The sequence below is a fragment of the Rhincodon typus genome, chromosome 30 (assembly GCF_021869965.1).
Source record: "Rhincodon typus isolate 14 chromosome 30, sRhiTyp1.1, whole genome shotgun sequence".
In the NCBI taxonomy this organism is placed as follows: Eukaryota; Metazoa; Chordata; class Chondrichthyes; order Orectolobiformes; family Rhincodontidae; genus Rhincodon; species Rhincodon typus.
In genome coordinates, this window is record NC_063361.1 from 4,995,279 (window position 1) to 5,016,993 (window position 21,715).

The 21,715-nt window shown below is 38.4% G+C and overlaps 1 protein-coding gene across 7 annotated transcripts in view; it reads right to left on the reverse strand.

Annotated features, from left to right (window-relative positions):
* Nucleotides 1-21,715, reverse strand: part of tanc2a (tetratricopeptide repeat, ankyrin repeat and coiled-coil containing 2a) — a 754,278-nt gene that overhangs the window by 403,768 nt on the left and 328,795 nt on the right. For all 7 annotated transcript variants that reach the window (XM_048614640.1, XM_048614638.1, XM_048614637.1 and 4 more), the window contains one exon: nucleotides 13,593-13,664. In XM_048614640.1, coding sequence (XP_048470597.1) covers nucleotides 13,593-13,664 — 72 coding nt within the window. The remainder of the gene's footprint in view (nucleotides 1-13,592; nucleotides 13,665-21,715) is intronic.

A 21,715-nucleotide genomic window follows, 5' to 3' on the forward strand; every position in this document is an offset into this window, starting at 1 on the left:
GGTCTAGGCCCGAAACGTCAGCTTTCCTGCTCCTCTGATGCTTCTTGGCCTGTGGTCATCCAGCTCTACACCTTGTTATCTCAGATTCTCCAGCATCTGCAGTTCCTACTATCTCTGCCAAGAATGATTTTTGTTTTGTAAAATCATGTTGATTCTGTCCAATTGTGTTAAGCTTTTCTAAAGGACCTATTTCTTCAAATTTAAACTGAAGAACTGAAGAGGCAAAACATCAAAAATATTTTATTTTTGTGAAACATTTTGGGAAATTTCAAGGTTTTGAAGTTCACTACAGCAAACAAATATACATTCTTCAGTTTATCAAACAGAATACAACAATTTAGAGGAGGGTATAAATATTGGCAAAATTTTGCAGCGTTTGCTTTAACATAGATCCTTACTATCTATCTTAATCCAGAGGTTCCCACTGCAGAACATTGCCCACAGAAATAATTTTCTGGCAAGAAAACATTTCAGAAGACATGGATCTGTGTTCTAGAGATCATGTCAACGTAATAAATACTTTGAAGTTAACCTTAAATAATCTAAAAATTCAACTGCTTATTTCTTGTTGCTTTGAAAGATCAGTATTCAACAAGCACAGATATTGCTTGGAACAACAATTTCAATTTGTAGGAACGTTTAAAGTAAGGCAATGGGAAATGTATTGCAATGTATCCATCATTTAGTAATTGCCATTCTTAGAAATCTATATTTTAACAAAAACTAAACTCAAGAATTAATTACCTTTCACTCACGTTCAGCAATAAAGCCTATCGCCATATTGTAAAAGAAATTCTCTCATTTTTGAATTCTATGATCAGAGAACCAGCACTGGTTTGTGTACAGGACCTCCAGGGTATTAGTTACCAGGGGAAAACAATGCAGTCACCAAACTCCAATACTGTTTCAAAATAAACCCTCCAGACAGTAACAAGATTTAAAATGCATCTAAAAATTCCAAATAAACACAAAATTCTCTACAGTGATCTTTCTAGAATCCGCAATTATTCTACAATAAACTATAACTTTTATAACTCAATCTTGGTTTATCAGCTACCCGCAACTTTTAATTCACATTTTTGTCTTATTTCAATCCCAGTAAGTTAATGAGAGGTGTATGTTTACATATTGGATGTAATGTGTAAACTTTGTCTCATAAAATTAATCTTGCATGCAAATAGACAAGCTACCTGTATTTTTAGGCTGTTATAAGAAATATGGACAGGGAGCTGTACAGTGAAGAGGATATTAGTTTTCCAATTTCCATGTAATGACTTACAAATTCAAACACAACAAGACAAATTATTTTGGCCCAACAAGCCCTTCAGTTCAACTTGCTGTAAGTTTCTTTTAACATCCTCCAACGAATTCTTGTTATCAATGTGATTTCAGAATTTTAATGGGTGTTTTCAAGTTCGCATCTCATGAATCCATTTATTTATAAATAATGAAATACACTCAAGGGTTTATCCCTACTTGATTAACCTTGATCAGACCTTCATGAAAGCATATATTGAAACTCTTCAACAGCTTATGTACTGACAATTCATGTTGAATGTTTGAACATACATTTTGTTCATATTTATTTTACAGTTCATGCCATTGATTTGCCTACTTATTAAATTGGCTCAAATTTTCCAGATAACATCAATCCAATATCATCTAGTCATACTAGACATCTGGATACAGCCAATAAAGATGGCAGCTATGTTCCAAATTTATCAGATCAGACTACGGCAACATTCCATGAATTACTACTTTTCCGTTAACAACATATCATTTTTCCTTTAAAACTATTCATAATCTCACAAAATTATAAATAAAATTAATTTAGTTTGGCAGGTGCTTGCAAACCATGATTTCTGTGCATAAACCAAACCCATATACCTTTCACATGTTGTCAAATCTCCAATGGTGCTGCTTAGTCATGAGGTATGCAGGTGTGTGGTATCTTAAATTATCTGGATCAAGTAACTGACAATACATTTCAGCCACCAGCTCTCAGGCAATTTTTCAGAAAACAGAAATCCACAATCCTATCTTCCTCTTTTAACAAAGGATGGGAAGTTCAACATGAGACTGCTGACAATAATCATTTGATATTTATCTCAAATACTCTAGAAGTCTGGGAGCGCTGTGATGGTGTGGACGACTGTCAGCATTGCAAGAGGAGTTAAGTACTATGATCTGGGAAGCTGAGGACTGACTACTAGAAGTAGAGTTTACTTAAGTAGCAGCAATTTTTAATGTTTGTTATTGCTTCAAAAATATTTACTTTGATCATCCCAACACAAGGTGGCATTGTTACACTTTTAAAATCAGTTATGTAATGTTCACAATCTTTGATCCTGCCACACAGCAAGACATTTAGAGTCAGAGTCAGACCCTTCAGTCCAACTTGTCCGCACTGACCAGACATCCCAATCTGAACTAATCCAATTTGCCAGCATTTGGCCCATATCCCTCTAACCTTTCTTATTCATGTACCCATCCAAAAGCCTTTTAAAATATTGTAATTGTACCTGCCTCCACCACTTCCTCTGGCAGCTCTTTCCATATACACACCATCCTCTGCATGAAAAACTTACCCCTCAAGTCTTTTTCTAAATCTTTCCCCCTCACCTTAAATCTATGCCCTCTAGTTTTGGACTCCCTCACCCCAGGAAAAAGAATTTGGTTATTCACCCTATCCATGCCCCTCATGATTTTCTGAACCTCTAGAAGGTCACCCCTCAGCTTCCGACGCTCCGGGGGAATAAAGCCCTTGCCTATTAAGCTCTCCTTGTATCTCAAAGGAATAAGGTTAGATTAAAATTGAATCTTTGCGACCTGAGGGAGCATAGGTCAAGTTTATGCAACCTGTCCTTGGATCTTAACTCTTTTACCCTCAGCATGTTTTTCTGAATGTGCACAGCGCTGCAGCCTTTCCAAGGCCAATAACACGCTTCCCGAGAGTTCAAGTGAAACCAGGATTTTTTTTTCAGTTTTTACTCACGTTTATATTGTTTCAAAAATTAAAATTCTTATATTTCGGCCAGCCATGCTTCAATAAAACAAACTAACCACAATAGAACAAACTGGATTTCAAGAGAACCAACTCACAGTAATTAAAAGGGATTGAAATGAACCAAATCAGCCAATTTGCCTTGATCTCGACCTCTCTGTATAATTTTGCAATAAGGTCCTCTTCGCTGCTTTCCCACTCTCTTATTAATTCATCCAACCAGCTCTGATTTCCATTTCATTACTTCAAGTTGCAACGTGAACTAAGTTGCACATATGGTCAAAAACCTCACTACACCACAATGCTCACTACCGCAATGTTCATTTAACAGAGGCTCTACAATTTTCAAAGCCCAACTTAAAACTGTTACCTTCCTCTGACCAACCTAGTTTAACAATCACTATCCAAATCTTCAAGCACCCACTTCCTCAAATGATCACCAATCCATATTCATGTTACCACATGCTCATGTCAAATAAATACTTAAAATCCTATACTAATCACCTGAGTTACATAACACTCCAACCCAAACAATCTGAAATAACACTAACCCCATTACTCACTACACCTTTAATACTTTGTATTACCTTACTGAACCAAGCCTCTGACTCTCATATTCTTCATTAATTTCCTTATAAAACACAATTTTTTCTCACTTCTGATCAACAGTTCAATTGATAAATCTGTCATACAATGTCTCAAAAAAGGAAGAATTTTGATTTTTCCTGCTTTACATATGTGACTTTGAAATTATTTAAATAGGTTACAGAGTGGAAATTTGCAGAACTGCAGGCAACATGGCTTTTCGCGGTGTCTCACAAATTTGATTGCATTTTTTGAAGTGATAAAGATAATTGATGTGGGCAGGGCAGTAGATGTTGTCTGTATGGACTTTAGCAAGACCTTTGAAAAGGTCCATCATAGCAGGCTGATATAAAAGGTGAAGTCACATGGAATTTGCAGTGAGCTGGCAAGATGGATAAAGAACTGGCTTAATTACAAAAGACAGAGTTATGGTGGAAAGGTGTTTTTCTGATGGGAGATCTGTGACCAGTGGTGTTCTGCAGGGATCAGTGCTGGGACCCCTGTTGTTTGTAACATCCATCTATATTTTTTTTATATAAATATATTTATATACACATACACACACAAATGATTTGGAGGAGAATGTTGGTGGCCTGATTAGCAAGTTTACAGACAACCCAAAGACTGGGGGAAACTGCAGATAGTGAGCAGGATTGCCAGAGGATATAAATAGGCAAGAGGCTTGGACAGAGAAATAGCAGATGGATTTTAATTTTGACAAATGCGAGGTGATGCATTTTGGAAGATCTAATGCAGGTGGGAATTATAGATAAATAGGAGAATCCTTAGTACCATCAATGTGGAGAGAGATCCAGGCATACAAGTCCACAGCTTCCTGAAAGTGGCAACAGAAGTGGACAAGGTGGTCAAGAAGGCATATGACATGCTTCTCTTCCTTAATCGGATCATACAGTATAAAAATTGGCATGTTGCAGCTGTATAGAACTTTGTTTAGGCCAGATTCGAAATATTGTGTACAGTTCTGGTCACCACACTATCAGAAGAATCTGGAGGCTTTGATGAGCGTACAGAAACAGCTTACCAGGATATTGCTTGGTTCGGAGAGTATTAGCTACGAGGTGCAACTGGACAAACTCAGTTTATTTTCACTTGAACATCGAAGGACAAGAGATGACCGATAGAAGGTCACAAAATTATGACAGGCACGGATAGAATGGATATTCGGAATCTTCTTCCCTGGGTAGAAATATTAATTACTAGAGGACAACGATTTAAGGTAAAAGGGCTAATTTAGAGATGTGAGGTGGTTTTTTTATTTTTACAGAGGTTAGCTAAATGCCTAGAATGCACTGTCAGATGTGGTGGTGGAGGCAGATACAATAGCAAAGTTTAAGAGCCATCTTGACCTATATGAATAGGCAGGGAACGGTGGGGAACGACTGTATAACAAAATGTTTTTAGTTTAGAATGGCATCATGTGTCAGTGCAGTCTTGGCGCCAAAGGGCCTGTTCTTGTGGTGTACTGTTCTTTGAGAAGCTTCAAATAAGAATTAACCTCCAACTGACTCCAAAACCTAGTTCTATACTTTCCCATTCGAAGTTGATAAGCATTAAACTTGAAAGGGTGATCCAGCACCCCCTCAATTCTTATACGATCTATATCACGTTGCATGTAGTTCACTCCTCCAAGTTTCGCATCTTTGACAAATTTTGAAGTTCTACTTCATATTTCAAGATCTAAGTTATTTATATCCAGCAAAAAGCAGTGATTCTGACTCTTTAGGGAACATGAATGTCGACCATCCCCATCTGAAAAGTGACATTATACCAGAATTCTCCAATTTCTGTCCTTTAGCCAATTGGACACTGATCCTCTCACTCCATGGGCCTCATTTTTTATTTTAAACTAGCCTTTTGTGTGATACTATGTAGAATACTTTCTTAAAATCCATAAAGAGAACATTCATCATATTCCCTTCATCAACTTTTGTTACTTCTTTAACATATTTCATTTGACTAGTCAAACACAATGTGCTTCTACAAATTCATGCTGGGTCTCTTCAGTTAGTGCAAACCTCAAGTATCTTTTAATTTTTCCCGATTATTGCTTCTAAAGCCTTACCCACCAAGATAAACTAATTAGGCCAGTAGTTACTAAGATTGTCTTGATATCCTTTCTTGAACAAGAATAGCTTTGCTGGAAATGTAAAATTCACAACTGATGAGTTCTATCTGATTGACCTTAGCATACGCTAAGCAGGTGCAATTACCAGAAATTTCCTAATGAGAGCATTGACCAAATGACAAAAGGTATGGTTCTAGTAGTTTTGAAACATGCTGCAGATCCCAGAATCTATACAAGAAACCTCAAATTAGAATTAAAATTCAAATTCAATAAATATTATTCTTGATTCTGATCTATGGAAATTGTCTATTATTTAACATTTTAACTGCCTCTAACGTTAAGGCACATATTCTTTGATCTTTAATGCTAAGATCAACATTTGGAAACAATGCAACACAATGATCCTATCTGTAAAGTTGTCTGATCCATAAACCTCTCCCCTTTCCATGCCCATGAATCTTGATTGGAGGCAGAGCATTCAATTATATGAGTCTGACCTTAGTCAGGTTTCCATATCCCTCAGGACAACCAGCTCCTTCCTTTGCCTTTAAATATTTTCCAAAAATGCATTTCCTCACCTAATCTTTCATTCACATCTCTCCTTTTGTGAAGTGGCGGGCCTACTTTTCAGTTAAGGGCACCATACAAATGCAGACTTTTGTTTCTGTTGGCGGTAACTATGTTAATTGTCACCATGTTTGTAGTTAGTAAGGTTCATAATGGCACTAGGTCCCACGGAATGCCCCTCCTGTAATATGTGGAAAATCAGGGACACTTCCAGTATCTATGGTGACTACATGTACAGGAATTGTGTTCAGCTGCAGTTCCTGATTGACCACATGGACTGCTGGAGCTGTGGGAGGACTCACTATGGAGCATCTGGCTTGCAGAGGACCTCATGCACAGCACATTTAGCAGGCAGGTCACACCTCAACTAAGGGAGACGCAGGCAGAAAAGCACTGAGACCACCAGGAAGACTAGTAAGCACAAGGCAGGCAGTGCAGAAGTCTCCTGTGGCCATTCCTCTCTCAAACAGCTATACAGTTTCAGATACTGTTGGGGTATGGCCTCTCATGGGAAAGCACCAACAGCCAAGTTTGTGGAACCACAGTTGGCTCTGCTGCACAGCAGGTGAGGAAAAAGACTTAGAACTTTAGTGGGACTCAATTGTAAAGGGAACGGACTAGACTCTTCAATGGTATGTTGCCTCCTTGGTGCCAGGGTGAGGGATGTCTCAGAGGCTGAACTGCCAGTAGTCATGGCACATTTTGGTGCCAATGATATGGGTATAAAAAGAAATGAGGTCCTGCAGTAAAAATTGAATTGGGTATTAGTTTAAAGAGGAAGACTACGGTTTTAATCTCTGGATGACTTCTAGGGCCATGTGCTTCAGAGTATAGGAATAGGAAGACAGGTCAGATGAAAGTGTGGCCAAAGAGATGGTAGAGGGAGGGTTTTAGAATTTTGAATCATTGGGACAAGTTCTGGAGTAGGTGAGACTGGCACTAGTTCGACCTGCCGCACCTGAACCAGAACAGGTCCAATATCCTTGTTTGGCGTTTTTAAACTGATTTGGCAGGGGAACGTAAAGCTGGGAGCAAGATGTAGAAGGAAGGCTAAGACAGTCCAATAGGCAGAGAAGTCATGGGCAGGATAAGACACATGGGAGGTCTATAAAGGTACATTGAAATAGATACAATGAAAGGAGCTTGACTAGTAAAGCAGATGAATTCAGACCATTGATCAGCATGTGGGCATATGACCGAAAACAAAAAAATGCTGGAGATTACAGTGGGTCAGGCAGCATCCATGGAGAGAAAACAAGCCAACATTGAGTCTAGATGACTCTTCATCAGAGCTTAAGTGAAATGTGGAGGGGGCAGTATTTTGCTCCTACATTATGGAGGAATGTGATATTGGTGCAATCACTAAAACATGGTTGAAGGGAGGACAGAACTGGCAGCTCAACATTCCAAGGTGAGTCTTTTAAAAATACCATAGTGAGGGCTAGCATGTCCCTCTCAGAGTGAAGGGCAAGAGCAGCAAATCCAAGAACCCTTGGAAGCATAAGTCAGGTACAGTGCATTAAAAATAGGGGCGGCCCTTAAAGTAAAGCGAACATAGGAGGTTGCATATAAAAGGTAATTAGGAAGGCGAACAGGGGCCACAAAATAACTTTGGCAGGTGAGATCAAGGAAAACCCCACACTTTTTACAAGTATATTAAGAGCAAGAGGATTACCAGGGACAGAGTGTGATCTATTACAGACCAGCCGGGCAACCCGTGCATGGAGCCAGTGGATGTGGGTGAGGTTGCATATGAATACTTCTCATCTGTATTCACAAAGGAGACAAACAATGTAGCCAGGCATATCAGTTGGGATGGTAAGGTACTACAACATGTCTGGATTAATGAGGTGGTATTAGATGTTTTAGTGTGCATACAGGTCCATAAATCCTCCAAGTCGGATGAGATGCATCCCAGCCCGATTTAGGAGGCGAGAGAGGAGATTGCTTGGACTCTGATAGAGATATTTAATACTTTGCCAGCCACAGGTGATCTGCCAAATAAATGGAGGATAGATAATGTGGTTCATTTGTTCAAGAGGGGCAACAGGGATAGGCCAATAATTATACACCAGTTAGTCTGAAGTCAGTGACAAGGAAATTATTAGGAAGTTTGTGAAGAACAGGATTAATCAATTGGTTCTGAGGAAGGATCACCGGACCCGAAATGTTAACTGTTTTCTCCTTCACAGATGCTGCCAGACCTGCTGAGCTTTTCCAGTAACTTTGTTTTTGTTCCTTGGAAAGTGAAGGATGCATCAGGAATAGTCAGCATAGATTTCTTACAGGAAGATCCTGTTGATACTGAGGAGGATAGCCGCAGACTACAGTCTGATATTGATCAACTGGGCAAGTTGGGCACAGCAATGACATGGAATTTAATCCCAAATAGTGCAAGGTGATGCATTTTGGGAGGTCTACTAAGGGAAGGACACACACAATAGCATAAACGCTGCCCCCTCCTCACTTCACTTTAGCTCTGATGAAGAGTCATGTAGGCTCTCTCTCCGTGGATGCTGTCTGACCCGCTGTGATCGCCAGGATTTGTTGTTCTCTGTATACAATAAATAGGAGGTCTGAAGGGAGTACTGAGGAACAAAGTGACCTTGGTGTACAAGTCCACAGATTCCTAAAGGTGTCAGAGCAGGTAGATAGGGTGATGAAGGTGGTGTATAGGATGTTTGCCTTAATTAGCCAGCACGGAGAATATAAGAACAAGAAAGTCTTGTTACAAATTCATTAAACATTGATCAGGCCACAGATGGAATACTGTGCGCAGTTCTGGTTGCCACACTGTTGAAGGGACATGACAGCAGGGGAGAATCCAGGAGTTACCTGGAAGGAAAAGTTTCAGTTATGAGGAGAGACTGGATAGGCTGGGCTTGTTTTCGTTGCAGCAGAGGCGGCTGAGGAGGTATCTAATTTAGGTATACAAAATTATGAGAGGCATAGACAGAGTAAATTGTAAAAATCTCTTCCCCATAGGAGATGTGTCTAAGACCAGAGGGCATAAATTTAAGGTGAGGAGTAAGTGGCTTAGGGGAGACCTGAAGAAAAAAAATCTACCACCCTCTGGGTGAAATAATGTGGAAATGCTGTCCAAGACAGCGGTGGAAGCAAGTATTTTCGCAATGTTTAAGAAATACTTTGATGAGTATTTAAAACGTCAGGGTATAGTAGGCTATGGGACAAGTGCAGGGAAATGGGATCAGTGTAGCTTTAGTGAGTGTTGGTCAGCATAGACACAGTGGGCCAAAAGGTTGTATGACTGTGCCGAATGACTGACTTCTGTTCATTGATCACTGCTAACTAAGGAACTTTTACTATATTGACTTGTTCCCATTTTTCCTTATTATTTGGCATTATAACTTCATCTGAATTATGAACGTGATCCAAACATTTGGTTTTAAAATAAAACGTGGAACCCATATAAACATGTCCTGAAATTATAAATAAAGGACACTTTATTGAGGAAAATACAGTGCGTGTAACAACAATACTGCACCTGCAAGGAACAGGGAGATTAAATAGTCGGAGAATCTGTAGAGAATGGTCACTTGGCTCAATTGTGGGTGGTTAAGACAGTTGCAATTTTGAATGATAAGGGAGAGGACTTGTGGTCTGCCCGAGAGATAACAGTTTATTGCGCTCTCCCTCTTGCTTTGTCACTCCAGTCAGCCAAGTCTGACAGCTAAAAATCATCTGTGCCACTCAGAGTTACTGAAGGGGATTTTCTTGGAATCTGCCCCAATGCCTTGAGCAAAGGGAATTCATCCAAAGTTACAACTGTTCCTGGAAAACACCCCAGTGCCAGCTACATGTGTGCATAGAAAATTTCAGAATCAGAATACCATTTGGAACTATCCATAATTTATGCTTTCCTCATAAATGTAGGCAAGTGATAGTTACATGTCTTTTTTAAAAGGATAGTACTGCAAAGTTGTGTGGAGTACTTGTGAATTAGAAGGCAGGAATTTGGAATTTGTTTGTAAAAATTATTTGCGGGTGGGGAAAGAAGAGTGCGTAGTGTCTTTAAGAAGTGATGTGCTTTTCTAAGCTTGGAGATTTAGACAAAAATGTCTGCAAGCAGCTGCAGATGTACAGACAGTTCTGAAATTGAAACATATATGTATCAATTGGCTGTAGTGTTGAAACCTAGGCTTGTTTTGACATTAAGGCAGCCAGCTTGAATACCAGCTAATTAATTTAAACTAGGCACTTAGAGACTGAAAACCAACGGAACTTAAATCTGATGGCATTGACAACCTAGGACCAAAACTATTATAAGAAAATTGACAGGTCATCAAGGGTACATAAGAAGAGGGTTTTCTGAAAATCAGGGTGAGAGTGAACTGCCATCAGAAGAGTAAAACGCTGGCTCTCACAGAAATCTTTAAGCTCTCTGATTATGTGCTATCTTAGCTAATATTCCTAACATCAGAATTCGACAGAGAAATGCATTCCTGGCTAAGGATCAGCAGAGAGGGTGCAGAGCATTTCAGAAGACGCATCCTGACTGTAGTTTTGAGAGTCGGAGTTTTAATTTATTTCTTCTTATTACTTTGGCTTATATACGTGGAATTTGTATTTATTGGAACAGCATACCAGTAGAATTTTGTTTTATTCAGATTAGTTAATAGTTAAGAGGGAATTGTTTGGTTTGTTAGTAGGTCTGTTAATTTGTTTACTGTTTAGAGTTAGATAAATAAATTGTTACTTGTTTATAGAGTGACCGAAAGGATTTAATTGCATTTAACCTCTCCTTTATAGCAGATTAGGTGGTGAAAGGCGGGTTATACCAATTTTCCTCATTTCCTTTAGCAGATTACGAGGCCAGGCGAGCATCTCTGGGTGTTTCATTTTAATTATCGGAGGGGTTTGAACTCTCTGTAACAATAGATATATTCGCATATATGCGCACGCACACACATACACACACATATTGGTATAAAACAAACCGTCAATTACCTTTCCTCCATTGTTTGAGTCAGCTTGTTTTTAGCAGTAAACCAGTTATTTGGTGCCGACTAAAGAAGGCTGACTGACTTGCTCATATTACTTAAACCTGATACAGTCTAATGTCTACACAATTGGCCATATCATTCACATGGTGAAATTCAAAATTTGTAACCACTGGGATTAGAAAAAGGTTGCAACCTCTTGCCTCAGGCATAATTGGAGATAGACAGAGCTCTTATAACATTTTGGTATTAGCCTAGTGTTAGCAGAACAAAGAGAATGGCACGGGGGAGCAGAGAGATCTGCTTTGGGTGCAGACATTGAACAGAGAACAGGCGAGGATGAGGGGGTAATATCAAAAGGTACAAAACAGGTGGAGGAGCAGTAATGAACAAAGGAAGAGAGACTATGTGAAGGAGGAATTATAAAAATAATATACTTCAATCAAACTACACTTCCTGTTTCGCTATAGCACCAATATTTTGTTACTATACTTAGAGGAAGCATGGGTTGATTGAAGTATGCTATTTTTATAATTCTTCTTCACAGTCTCTCTCGACCTGTTTGATGCCTTGTTTCAATGAATATCAACCTTATTGCCCTAATTCAGTTATCCTACATAGAAGTTATTAGGCCGTTTCTCATTACGCAATAATGTACTATGTCTATTCCCAAACTTTATATTCAGCAAATAAAATAGGACATGTACAGCAATCCCATCAGTGAATTCTTTAGGGACGGTGAGATGTCTAATTTTAGATGCTTACAGGTAAGAAGGAGTTGCATACTGCTGTGGAGCTTACACTTACATAGGCTCCCTGCAGGCAGACTATGCAGGATTTTAATAAATTAGAGGCTTCATGCACCAAATTCTTTCAATATTTGACTTTCATACCATGGTAACAAGCAGCAGTTGCTCATAGCTCCATTAAAAGTTTTCAAAACCTGAGGAATTTTTTCCGGTTTTCTATTGTGCACTAAAAATACCAACTATTGTATGTATTTATTATTTCACAATTGACACTCAAATGCCTCTTGTAATCATAATGCCCTTCTTTAAAGATTGTGAAATATTTTAGCCTTAACAGTTACTTTGGTACTTTGCAACAATTCTGGGGATATGTAACAACAGAATTCATTTAGGCATTTGCAGTATGTTTTTTATAAAATGTACAAGCACCTGAAACTGGCCAGAGGGAAAAAAAAACAGAAGTTGACATTTCAAAACTCTGTTCATCAAAATTTTCTGAATAAACTGGTCATTTGCCTAGCAAAATGCTGTACTTTCTGGACTTTGGAAACAAAACAAAAAATCCAGGAAGTACTCAGCAACAGCAGATAGAGAAACAAGTTAACGGCCCATGATCCCAATAGAGATGAAAGCTGTGACGTTCAGCACGACTAATGGCTGCAGTGGAATTCTAGGTTTCAGAAAAGTGTCTTACACTGGAACACAAACTTCCAGCTCACCAGAACTGGTCCTGTGTAAGCACCCAATGGGATTAGTAGCAGAGACACTTGAGCCCCTTGCCTGGGCTCATCCAGTTGTTTTCTCCTGATTTATTCAGCACTGTTCATCCCCAACATGCCCACCCCAAGTCATCCCTGGATCCTCAGTTATGTGAAATTCACAGAGCCACTGGAGCCATTTGGAGAAGCGAGGAGCAATGACAGTCGATTGGAGCCAGGGATAATGGTAGGTGGGCTGCCAGGAGGGGTGTGAAGGCAGGTGGTTTAGGAGGTAGAATGAGATTAAAAATCAGCTGTAAACCACTTCACGATATCTAAGGCAGCATGGGTCCTTTAACAATGCATTGCTACTAGGTCTCAACAATTGAAAAAAAGTAAGAACGCAAATTAAAATTCAGTTAGCAAAGTAAAACAGTTTTGCTGTTGTAAGAAAGATCCGGGCCAATGGATTTTTCGCAGTAAACGTTCATTGGAAGTTACATTTCTTATTTCAGCTCTGATGAAAATCATAAGCCTGAAACATTAACCGTGCTTCTTTTTCCACAGTGGCTGCCAGACGTGCCGAGTACACACAGCATTAGTGTATCTGTGCCCATATCGCTCTGCACCATTATCCCATTTAGACTATTATCCAAGGACCACATGGCTTCCAGATTCCCCCTGTCCTCATGTAGCACGCCACATTGAAATATATTGAAATTAATTTGCTATTTACATATCTGTTCTGGAAGTCTGTTAATTTCCAGATTATCTGGATAATAGCACCCCATCACCACCACCACCCCCCAACCCCCTCTCAATTTGATTTCATTACCAAATTTTAATGTAGCACCTCCAATTCTGGCTCTGTTATGACTCCATTATTTCACAATGCCTTGCACTGTTCCCTAGTTCTGAAATTGATAAATGCTGGGTGCCTACCTTGCCCAGACCGATTCTGTCGAGAATCTATGCTTGTTTGTCTCCGTTCTGATTGTTCCTCGTTCCCGCCATCTAAAAAGTAAAATTTTAAAATGTCAGAATATTATAAAAAACACCTTATTAATGGAATAACAATCAACAAATACAATCTGTCAGTGAGTGCCAAGTCTTGCATTGTTCTGAACACCTGATGCAAATCAGAAATTGATTCCAAACATCTCATTCAATAAAGCTCTCAGAATTAACCGCAGCAAATACAGAAATCAACTGAATTATTAACAGAAAGGACACATTGAAAAGATGTTACCGTCATTCAACAAGATTATCTTAGGAGACAAAGTCATAGTCAACCTTGAATCCATTGAGTACTGAATTTATTTCAGACTGTATTTTACTTTAAGTATACTTTTCATTATCCTGTACAAAAGATGAAATTACAATGTATCCAAATCTTGATATAGTACAGAAGAGCAGTAATTTCTAAAATCCATTAATCAGGAGATGGTTGCAGAATATTTAGAAAATCATATAAATTGTGTTGACTCTGCCAGATTGTACAAAAGGGAAATCATGTTTGAATAATTTATTAAAGTTCTTTGGGATATAACAAGGTAATGGGAAAGTGCAGATAGGCATTTTAATTTCCAAAAGACATTTGATAAGATGCAACATTAAAGGTTGCAATAGTTTGTGGTGTTGGGGTGATATATTAACTAGAGAGAAAACTGTCTCAGGATAAATAAGTCATTTTCAGGTTGGCAAATTGTAACTCCCTGGAGTTCGACAGGGATCAGCTATTGGGGCCTCAACAATTTGCATTCCACACAAATAACTTCGATATAAAGACCAAGGGTATTGCAGCCAAATTTGTGGATAATAAAAACCTAGGTAGAAATGTAGTCGAGGAGCAGAATACAAGAAGTCTGCAAAAGGATAACAATAGGTTAAATTTGACAGATGGAGGATAAGCAGAAAATGAGTTTTAACAAGTGAATGGAAAAGCAGACAAAGTCAAAAGTGAGCACAGTAGGCCCTAACAGAATGTTTCTTATTGTCAAAGAGTCTAGACCAGAGCGAACAGTTTACAGTTAAGGGATCTCCCTTTAATACAGAGATGTGAAGGAATTTCTGCTTTCAGAGTGTTGCTAACTTTTGCAACTTTCTTCCACAATGAGTAAAGTATGTTGGTTGAGGATGAGATAAACAGATTTTTGACACAAAAAAGGAGTTTCGGGCAACTGGCAGGAAAATCCTGTTAAATCCACAATTAGATTGGATACAATCTTATTAAATGATGATGTGCTCAATGAGCCAAATGGCCTAATCCTGCTCCTGCTACTGAATACCTTATTGTCTGCAGGAAATGTTATTCTTAGTCCACAGTTATTTGATCACAAACCCTTCGTCAAATGAGAATTCAATTTTATGCTTGTAAAAAGGTTTTGCATTTAGAACAGCTCCTTTCATTTGTACTTCATTTAAAATACTCGAAAAAACTTAAGATGAGACGCACAAGTTGTTTGGTAACTTTTAGGTGTTGGCAGAAACAGAGAAATATGTATTCAAAGATAAAAGCACAGGACTTTTCTCATTATGGACACCAGCATAGTTAGTTTTCTGGTAAACCCAGAATGATGTTTGGGAAAGGATGATGCGTGTCTTGTGTTACTAAAACGAGCTTAGATTAGAGGTGGGACTGAAAAGGTTATTGCTATCTTTCATAATTGTGTGAATAGCTGTTTATTCCTTTCATTTTGTCAAAAATCTTCCATCTGAATCAAAACTTACAAATTATCACAAAACTAAAGACATACATAAATCGTAAGTGACAAAACAACATAATTTCAGGATATTTGTATGAATCATGAGTAATTTTGCAGGTGATAGACATCCAACATTTTCTCTATAAAGTCCAAAATACTCTGTGGTTTGAACTATTTTTAAAAATCAAACAGCAATTTTAATCTCAACCATCCCAGCGATGGGAAGAAAATTTGGAGTGGTGTAACAAAGATAGCCAATCCAAAACCATCAGTCTTTCACCATGCAAGTTACATTAAAATTACCCCCATTCTGAATCAATCATACACAGAATACTTAATTTAATTTGAAGTATTACAGCCAAGGTCAAAGGTTGTGCCACTATAAACACCAGAAACTGAACTCCAGGTCCTTGCACAAGGATCCAACATTTTGAACATGTCTTCCTTTAACTTTATTAGAAATGTTACAGGATTATTTTTAAGCACCACACAAACTTAAACACATCATACAACACAAGACCCACATGAAACCTTTACTTGAACAGAATCTGAAATGAAAAACACAAAAGAAAAATGGTGGAGAAACTCAGGTCTGGCAGTATCTGTGGAGAGAAAGCAGAGTAAGTTTATGAGTCCAGTGGCCCTTCTTCACAACAGATTGCAGTTAGGAAAAGTTGATATTTATGCTGATGATGGGTTGGTGGGGTGGAAAGGAAGAGGATTGAACAGGTGTGTGAAGACAGACGCTGAGAGCAAAACAAAAATGAGGCAGACCAGGGGATTGTTGACATTAAGTCAGGAAAGAAGGGAAGCTAAATAAGTGATAATGGGGGCTACGAGTAGGTGAAAATGGATTGGTTGTGCTGAAAACAACCCACGTCATGACTCTGGAATGTGGAGATGAGAAACATACATGGAAGGAGGTGCTCATGTTCTAAAATTATTAAACTCTATATTGATTCCTGAAAGTTGTATGATCCTAAGTGGAAGCTGATGCGTTGTTTTTTCCAGGAATGTGTGTGTTTCAGATCTCTAGCACCACTGTTCTTTGTTTTCTTTTCACATGAAACGAATTTTTTATAATGTCTTGTATCCTTTTTCTAAAAGCAAGGTACTATTAACCAGATGACACCCTCCCCAGGTATTTACTTTTCATTATAACAGGTTATTCAACGGTAGAGAGCTTTACAGCAAGGCTCAATTCTGTCCTCATTAGATATCTGAACATGGGTGACAGGACATCAGATCAGAAATCGAAACTCCACTGTTCCAGTTTAGGGGCACCAATATCAATTTTGCCATCTCTAACACCAACCATCGGCATTTACAAATGGTGATTTTATCAGATTCTCTCTACACTTGTATAGTTCGGTATCACACAAGACAGCACTATATACATTAAGCTATTAAAGAAGCTAACACAGCAGTTCATTGAAGGGATATTTATCCCCACAGCCCTCTTCAAATAAATAACTTCCACAGTATGTTGTAACATTCAGAAAATGTTATTTTTGAAATCTATTTCCAAAATCCCCAAACAAGCTGCTCTGATAACTTTTGGCAGAATTATAAAACAGCATTATTCAACTTCTTGCTTGAATGGAGTATAAACTGGTCTGGCGATTTTCAAATATTCCTGACAGAATAACCCAAACATGGGAGTTTACCTACCACTATGAAATCTATTTTATAGTAAATATGGCTCAAAGCCACAATGGTTTGCTGATAGCATTCAGGGGTTACTTTGGCAAGCATTGTCACTGGACCCTGTGTATAGTAAAGGAGGGTTACAATGAATGAAAATGAGAAAAAGAGAATTACAAATTTGCTCTACTTTGGGAGTCACTTTTTCTTCTCAGATTTACTGTGTTTATGCTCAATTCAAGACAAACAAAAAAAATCAAGAATTTTATATTTTCAATACAACTGGCAATTAAAAGTGGGAAACCTATTTCCTCGGATGGGGAGTCCCGAACTAGAGGACACAGGTTTAGAATGAGCTGCCAGAGGAAGGAGGTGGTGGGCACAAGTACAATGTTTTAAAAGGCATCTGGATGGATGGGACTAGGTCAGATTGGGATATCTCATCGGCATGGACAAGTTGGACCAAAGGGTTTTTTTCTGCGCCGTAAGACACTATATGGCAAGGCTTGTTTGGTAATGCATAGTCAGTTTCCAGAGAATACGGAGTTGTAACCATATCCACTTGGCGGCATTCATCTGTACAAAAACATGCTTTTGGATGCTTAACACACTGTACACAGCTGTGCTGCAGTTCCCATACAATTCAGTACAGCTATGCTCACAAGATTATTTTTATACTCTTGATTCCAGAAACTATTCTATATAGATATCCTAAACTATCAGAGAACATTACTATTTTGATTCAAGCGTAATAATCATTGTTTTGAACAGCAACACAGCGAGATCATAGTCAGTGAGGCCCAGCTATCTCAGTTAGTCTCCAGACTAATAAATCAAACCATGTATTTCATAGGATATGACGCGTTAAAAAAATGTTTACATTCAATATAGGTTAAAGAAAATGGTTACTTGAATGGCCTCAACTGCAGCACTTTAATGGGGTTTTCAACTCACAGGCTAACCAGATACTGCTACAAAAACTACCTCAATTAGATTTACTTATATCTTTCCATCACCCCATGTTGGATTTTACTTCTTTCAACAGAGAAGTCAAATTCCAAGTTAAATTATTATTTACATTTCATAATACACAGGTCAGGACAGGATCACTTTCAACTATACTGCCCATGTGAGAGATATAACTAGTCAATAGTCTCTATTTACACTCTCACAAGAATTGATCCTTGGCATAGGACTGCCAGTACTCATGAACTAGGAACTCAGCAATGACCCTGCAACTGCCTCTCAGGGTAAAGCAATCATACAAACCTCAAATGAAATAAATGACAAATAAGATCATTGTCCTTGGGTGTTGACTGAGAATAAATATTGACCAGTAAAACAGACTAACTTCCCCACTCCACTTTGAAAAATTCCATGGAATCTTTTACATCCAACTGAGAGAGCAGATGGTGCCTTCATCTAACATCTCATCCAAAAGACAGCACCCTCTTAGTGCAGCACTCACTCAGCATTACACTAAATCATCAGCTCAGATAATGAATTCAAGACTGGAGCAGGGTTTGAACCCACAACCTTCTGAATCAAGCATGCTTGTTCCCACTGACTCACATTTACCAATTTTAGTGCCTCTCGTGCCTGTCTGCTGACACTAATCATGCTGTCTCCCAATAACCCTACAAACTCTGTTACGATTAATACTGGACTTTAACACAAGGATCATGCCTTGAAGAAAAACAGCTGAAAGATGTCAAAATATAGCACACAAACAACATTGAACAGCATTTCTGTTTGTACATTAGTAAAACACAAAGTAAAATTGGTTCAGTTTAGAAGTGTAGCTATAAATAAAGGTATAACCAGGTTTCCGGCAGATGAATGTTATATGAAGCAAGTGATATTGGAGATAGCTTTGATCCTAGTTTGTTATTTTTAGTTCATTTTTACAAGCCACTTTAACTCCTGTGTGTACACAAATGTGATTACAGACTTTCAAGGGAACTCTTACAGGACAAGGTAAGATGTCATTTTTTTGGTGATTTCAGACAAAAAGGCTGGTGTTTTTTTTTTTTTTTAAGTATAGTGTTCTCAGGAATGGAAAGAACATCTGTAATCTGTCATTATTGAGCTCTTTCACTGAACGCTATTCTTAGAGTACACTTTATGACTGAATTTACCTTTCAGCACACAGCAACTGAGATTATAAATCATGCATCATTTTATATTGGCAATACACTTCCAACACCTCGAACAGTGCCTGAAATGAAGATTCTCACTGCAATGTAGTCTGTTACCGAGGCAACACCATCCTCTTTTTAACTCATGAAGGTGAAACACATTTTCATGTGTTTTCATTCTGCCACTGTTAAGTATTTTGACACAAAATAAAATTGATTTACACAAATATCATTTCATAATTGTCTGGCTTCATTCAGCATGCTTGAGTAACAAAGAAAGCAATTTTTGTTTTTTTTTTTTTTAGGAGAAACTGTCTGAAAATCAAGTTAAATTCATCCGAGTAGCATTGTAACATTATGGCTTGTGTTAGTTAACACTCCTTTATAGATGAAGGAAAATTAAAATACCTTTCAACATTAGATTGTGGGTAGAACAAAGGAAGAAACATTTAAGAAATTTAATACATTTCAGTTCCCCCTCTCCCCCATTTCAGCCACTTTCAAATTTCAACATTTGATTGTATTTAGTCGACAAAAAGCAATTAGAATCAATGACCACTCCAATCAACCTACTGTCTTCCCCCATTTTCTAATTCCTCATCTTTTTTGATCCTTTGACACAGTTGATTATATGGTATTTGTGGACAGAAGGATGACGCTACCTATCGTCTTTCTTTTGACTGGGTCTCAAGGCCTATTTGGTTTCCAGTGATGCAACTTCCTCAGCTACTTGTTCAAGTTATGACAGCTATTGGTCTCCTGAACCACCAAACCATTCCTGTTAAGGTCCTTTGTCCATTTCTGTTTTCCTTGGCCCAAATATCGCAACCATCATGGACACGGTGCTGCCCATTATAGTGGTGTAGGCCCAAGATTCTGGCAAGACGGCTCTTCCTCAAAGTCTCATGGACCTAAATGTGGAGCCAACCTCGTTGGTAGGATAGGCTGCTGGGTTTTACAGTTTTCTATCCATCAGTCGTAAAGATGATAGTCTACACTGGTCGGCTGGACTATTGAGTGAACAAGGCTATATAAATGTCAGTATTTTACTTTAAACAGGATTTAGCTGCTGGGCCCCATACTGAAATTCCCATTCAACTGTGGACATTGTGGTAAACTTGTCACTTGCTCAAGTCCAAAACTAGTTGAAAATCTCAACAGCAAGCTGTGATTCATTGTCTAAGGCAGCCATATCAAAGAAACACAGTGAACATTTCATGCAAGACCCTGACATTGCCTCTTTGGTCATGGTATATAAGATTTTCACCTCTATCAATTGAGAAAAATATTCAACAGCAATAAGGTAAGACTATTTGTCAAACATAATTAGCTATGCTCCCATGGTCTGATGGGGAAATTAGTGGGCATACAGTGGTTCTCTCTGCTCAGGGCTGTGAAGAGTTCAACTTTCAGCATCAGTTGCGAGGATTTCAATTTCCTTTGATATCTCTGGTCACTACATAAACGATTGAGCACTGGCTCTGTATTTAACAACCCCCAGCGACCTCACTTTCTTCCCTCAGATATCTTGCTGCAGTAAAGTTGGATCAAACAATCTTTCATTGAAAGCCAGAAAGTTTTCTACAATTTTCAAATACTATCAATGCTCAAAATAGGTTTTCACGATCAAGCCTTTGGTCTGGTCAAGTTTTGACACAATAAGGTTATGAAGCAGGGGACAATGCCTCTCTAATAGTTAAAACTGAAACACCCAAAGAAGCTCACCTCACTCAGTCTGTTACAGGAAGGGTGAAAAGTGATATAACCTGCCTCCCACTTCCCAATGTGTTATCAAGAAGAGGTGAAATAAAACGAACTCCTGATAGTCACTCTACACTTAACATGTAACAATTTATTTATTTAACTGTAACAGTTAACAAGTTAGCAGAACTACTAACAAACCAAACAATTCCCCCTTAACTACTAACTATTCCCGAATAAAACAAAATTCTAATAGTATGCTATTCCAATAAATACAAGTCCCACTTATATTAAAAAATTAATTAAAAAAAATTTTAAAAACTTACTCTCAAAATTACAGCCAGGATAAGTCTTCTGGAATTTTTTTTTGCCTTCTCCGCTGTCCTCCAGTCAGGAATGCCCTCCTCCATCAAATTCGTGTGTCAGGAAGATTAGTTAAGAATGTTGTAGTACATGTAATTTGATGGTGCTTAGAGTTTTCTGAGAAAGTCAGTGATTGCTCTCTCTTTAAAGGCGATGGCTGTTGAGAGCTGTTCCCTTAACAGATGGCAGTTTGCTCTCTCACCGATTTTCAAATGCCCTCTTCTTTTATACCCTTGATGACCTATTAATTTCTTACAATAGGGATTGGTCTAACATTGTCAAAACCATGACATTTAAACTTAATTGAGCTTTGGTATCTAGAGCCTGGTTTAAATTATTTGGCTAAATTCAAAAACCTGTTGGCTTGGTAAAAGTTGAATCAGAGATAGTAGGACCTGCAGATGCTGGAGAATCCAAGACAACAAGGTGCACAGCTGGATGAACACAGCAGGCCAAGCAGCATCATAGGAGCAGAAAGGCTGACGTTTCGGGCCTAGGCCCTTCATCAGAAAAT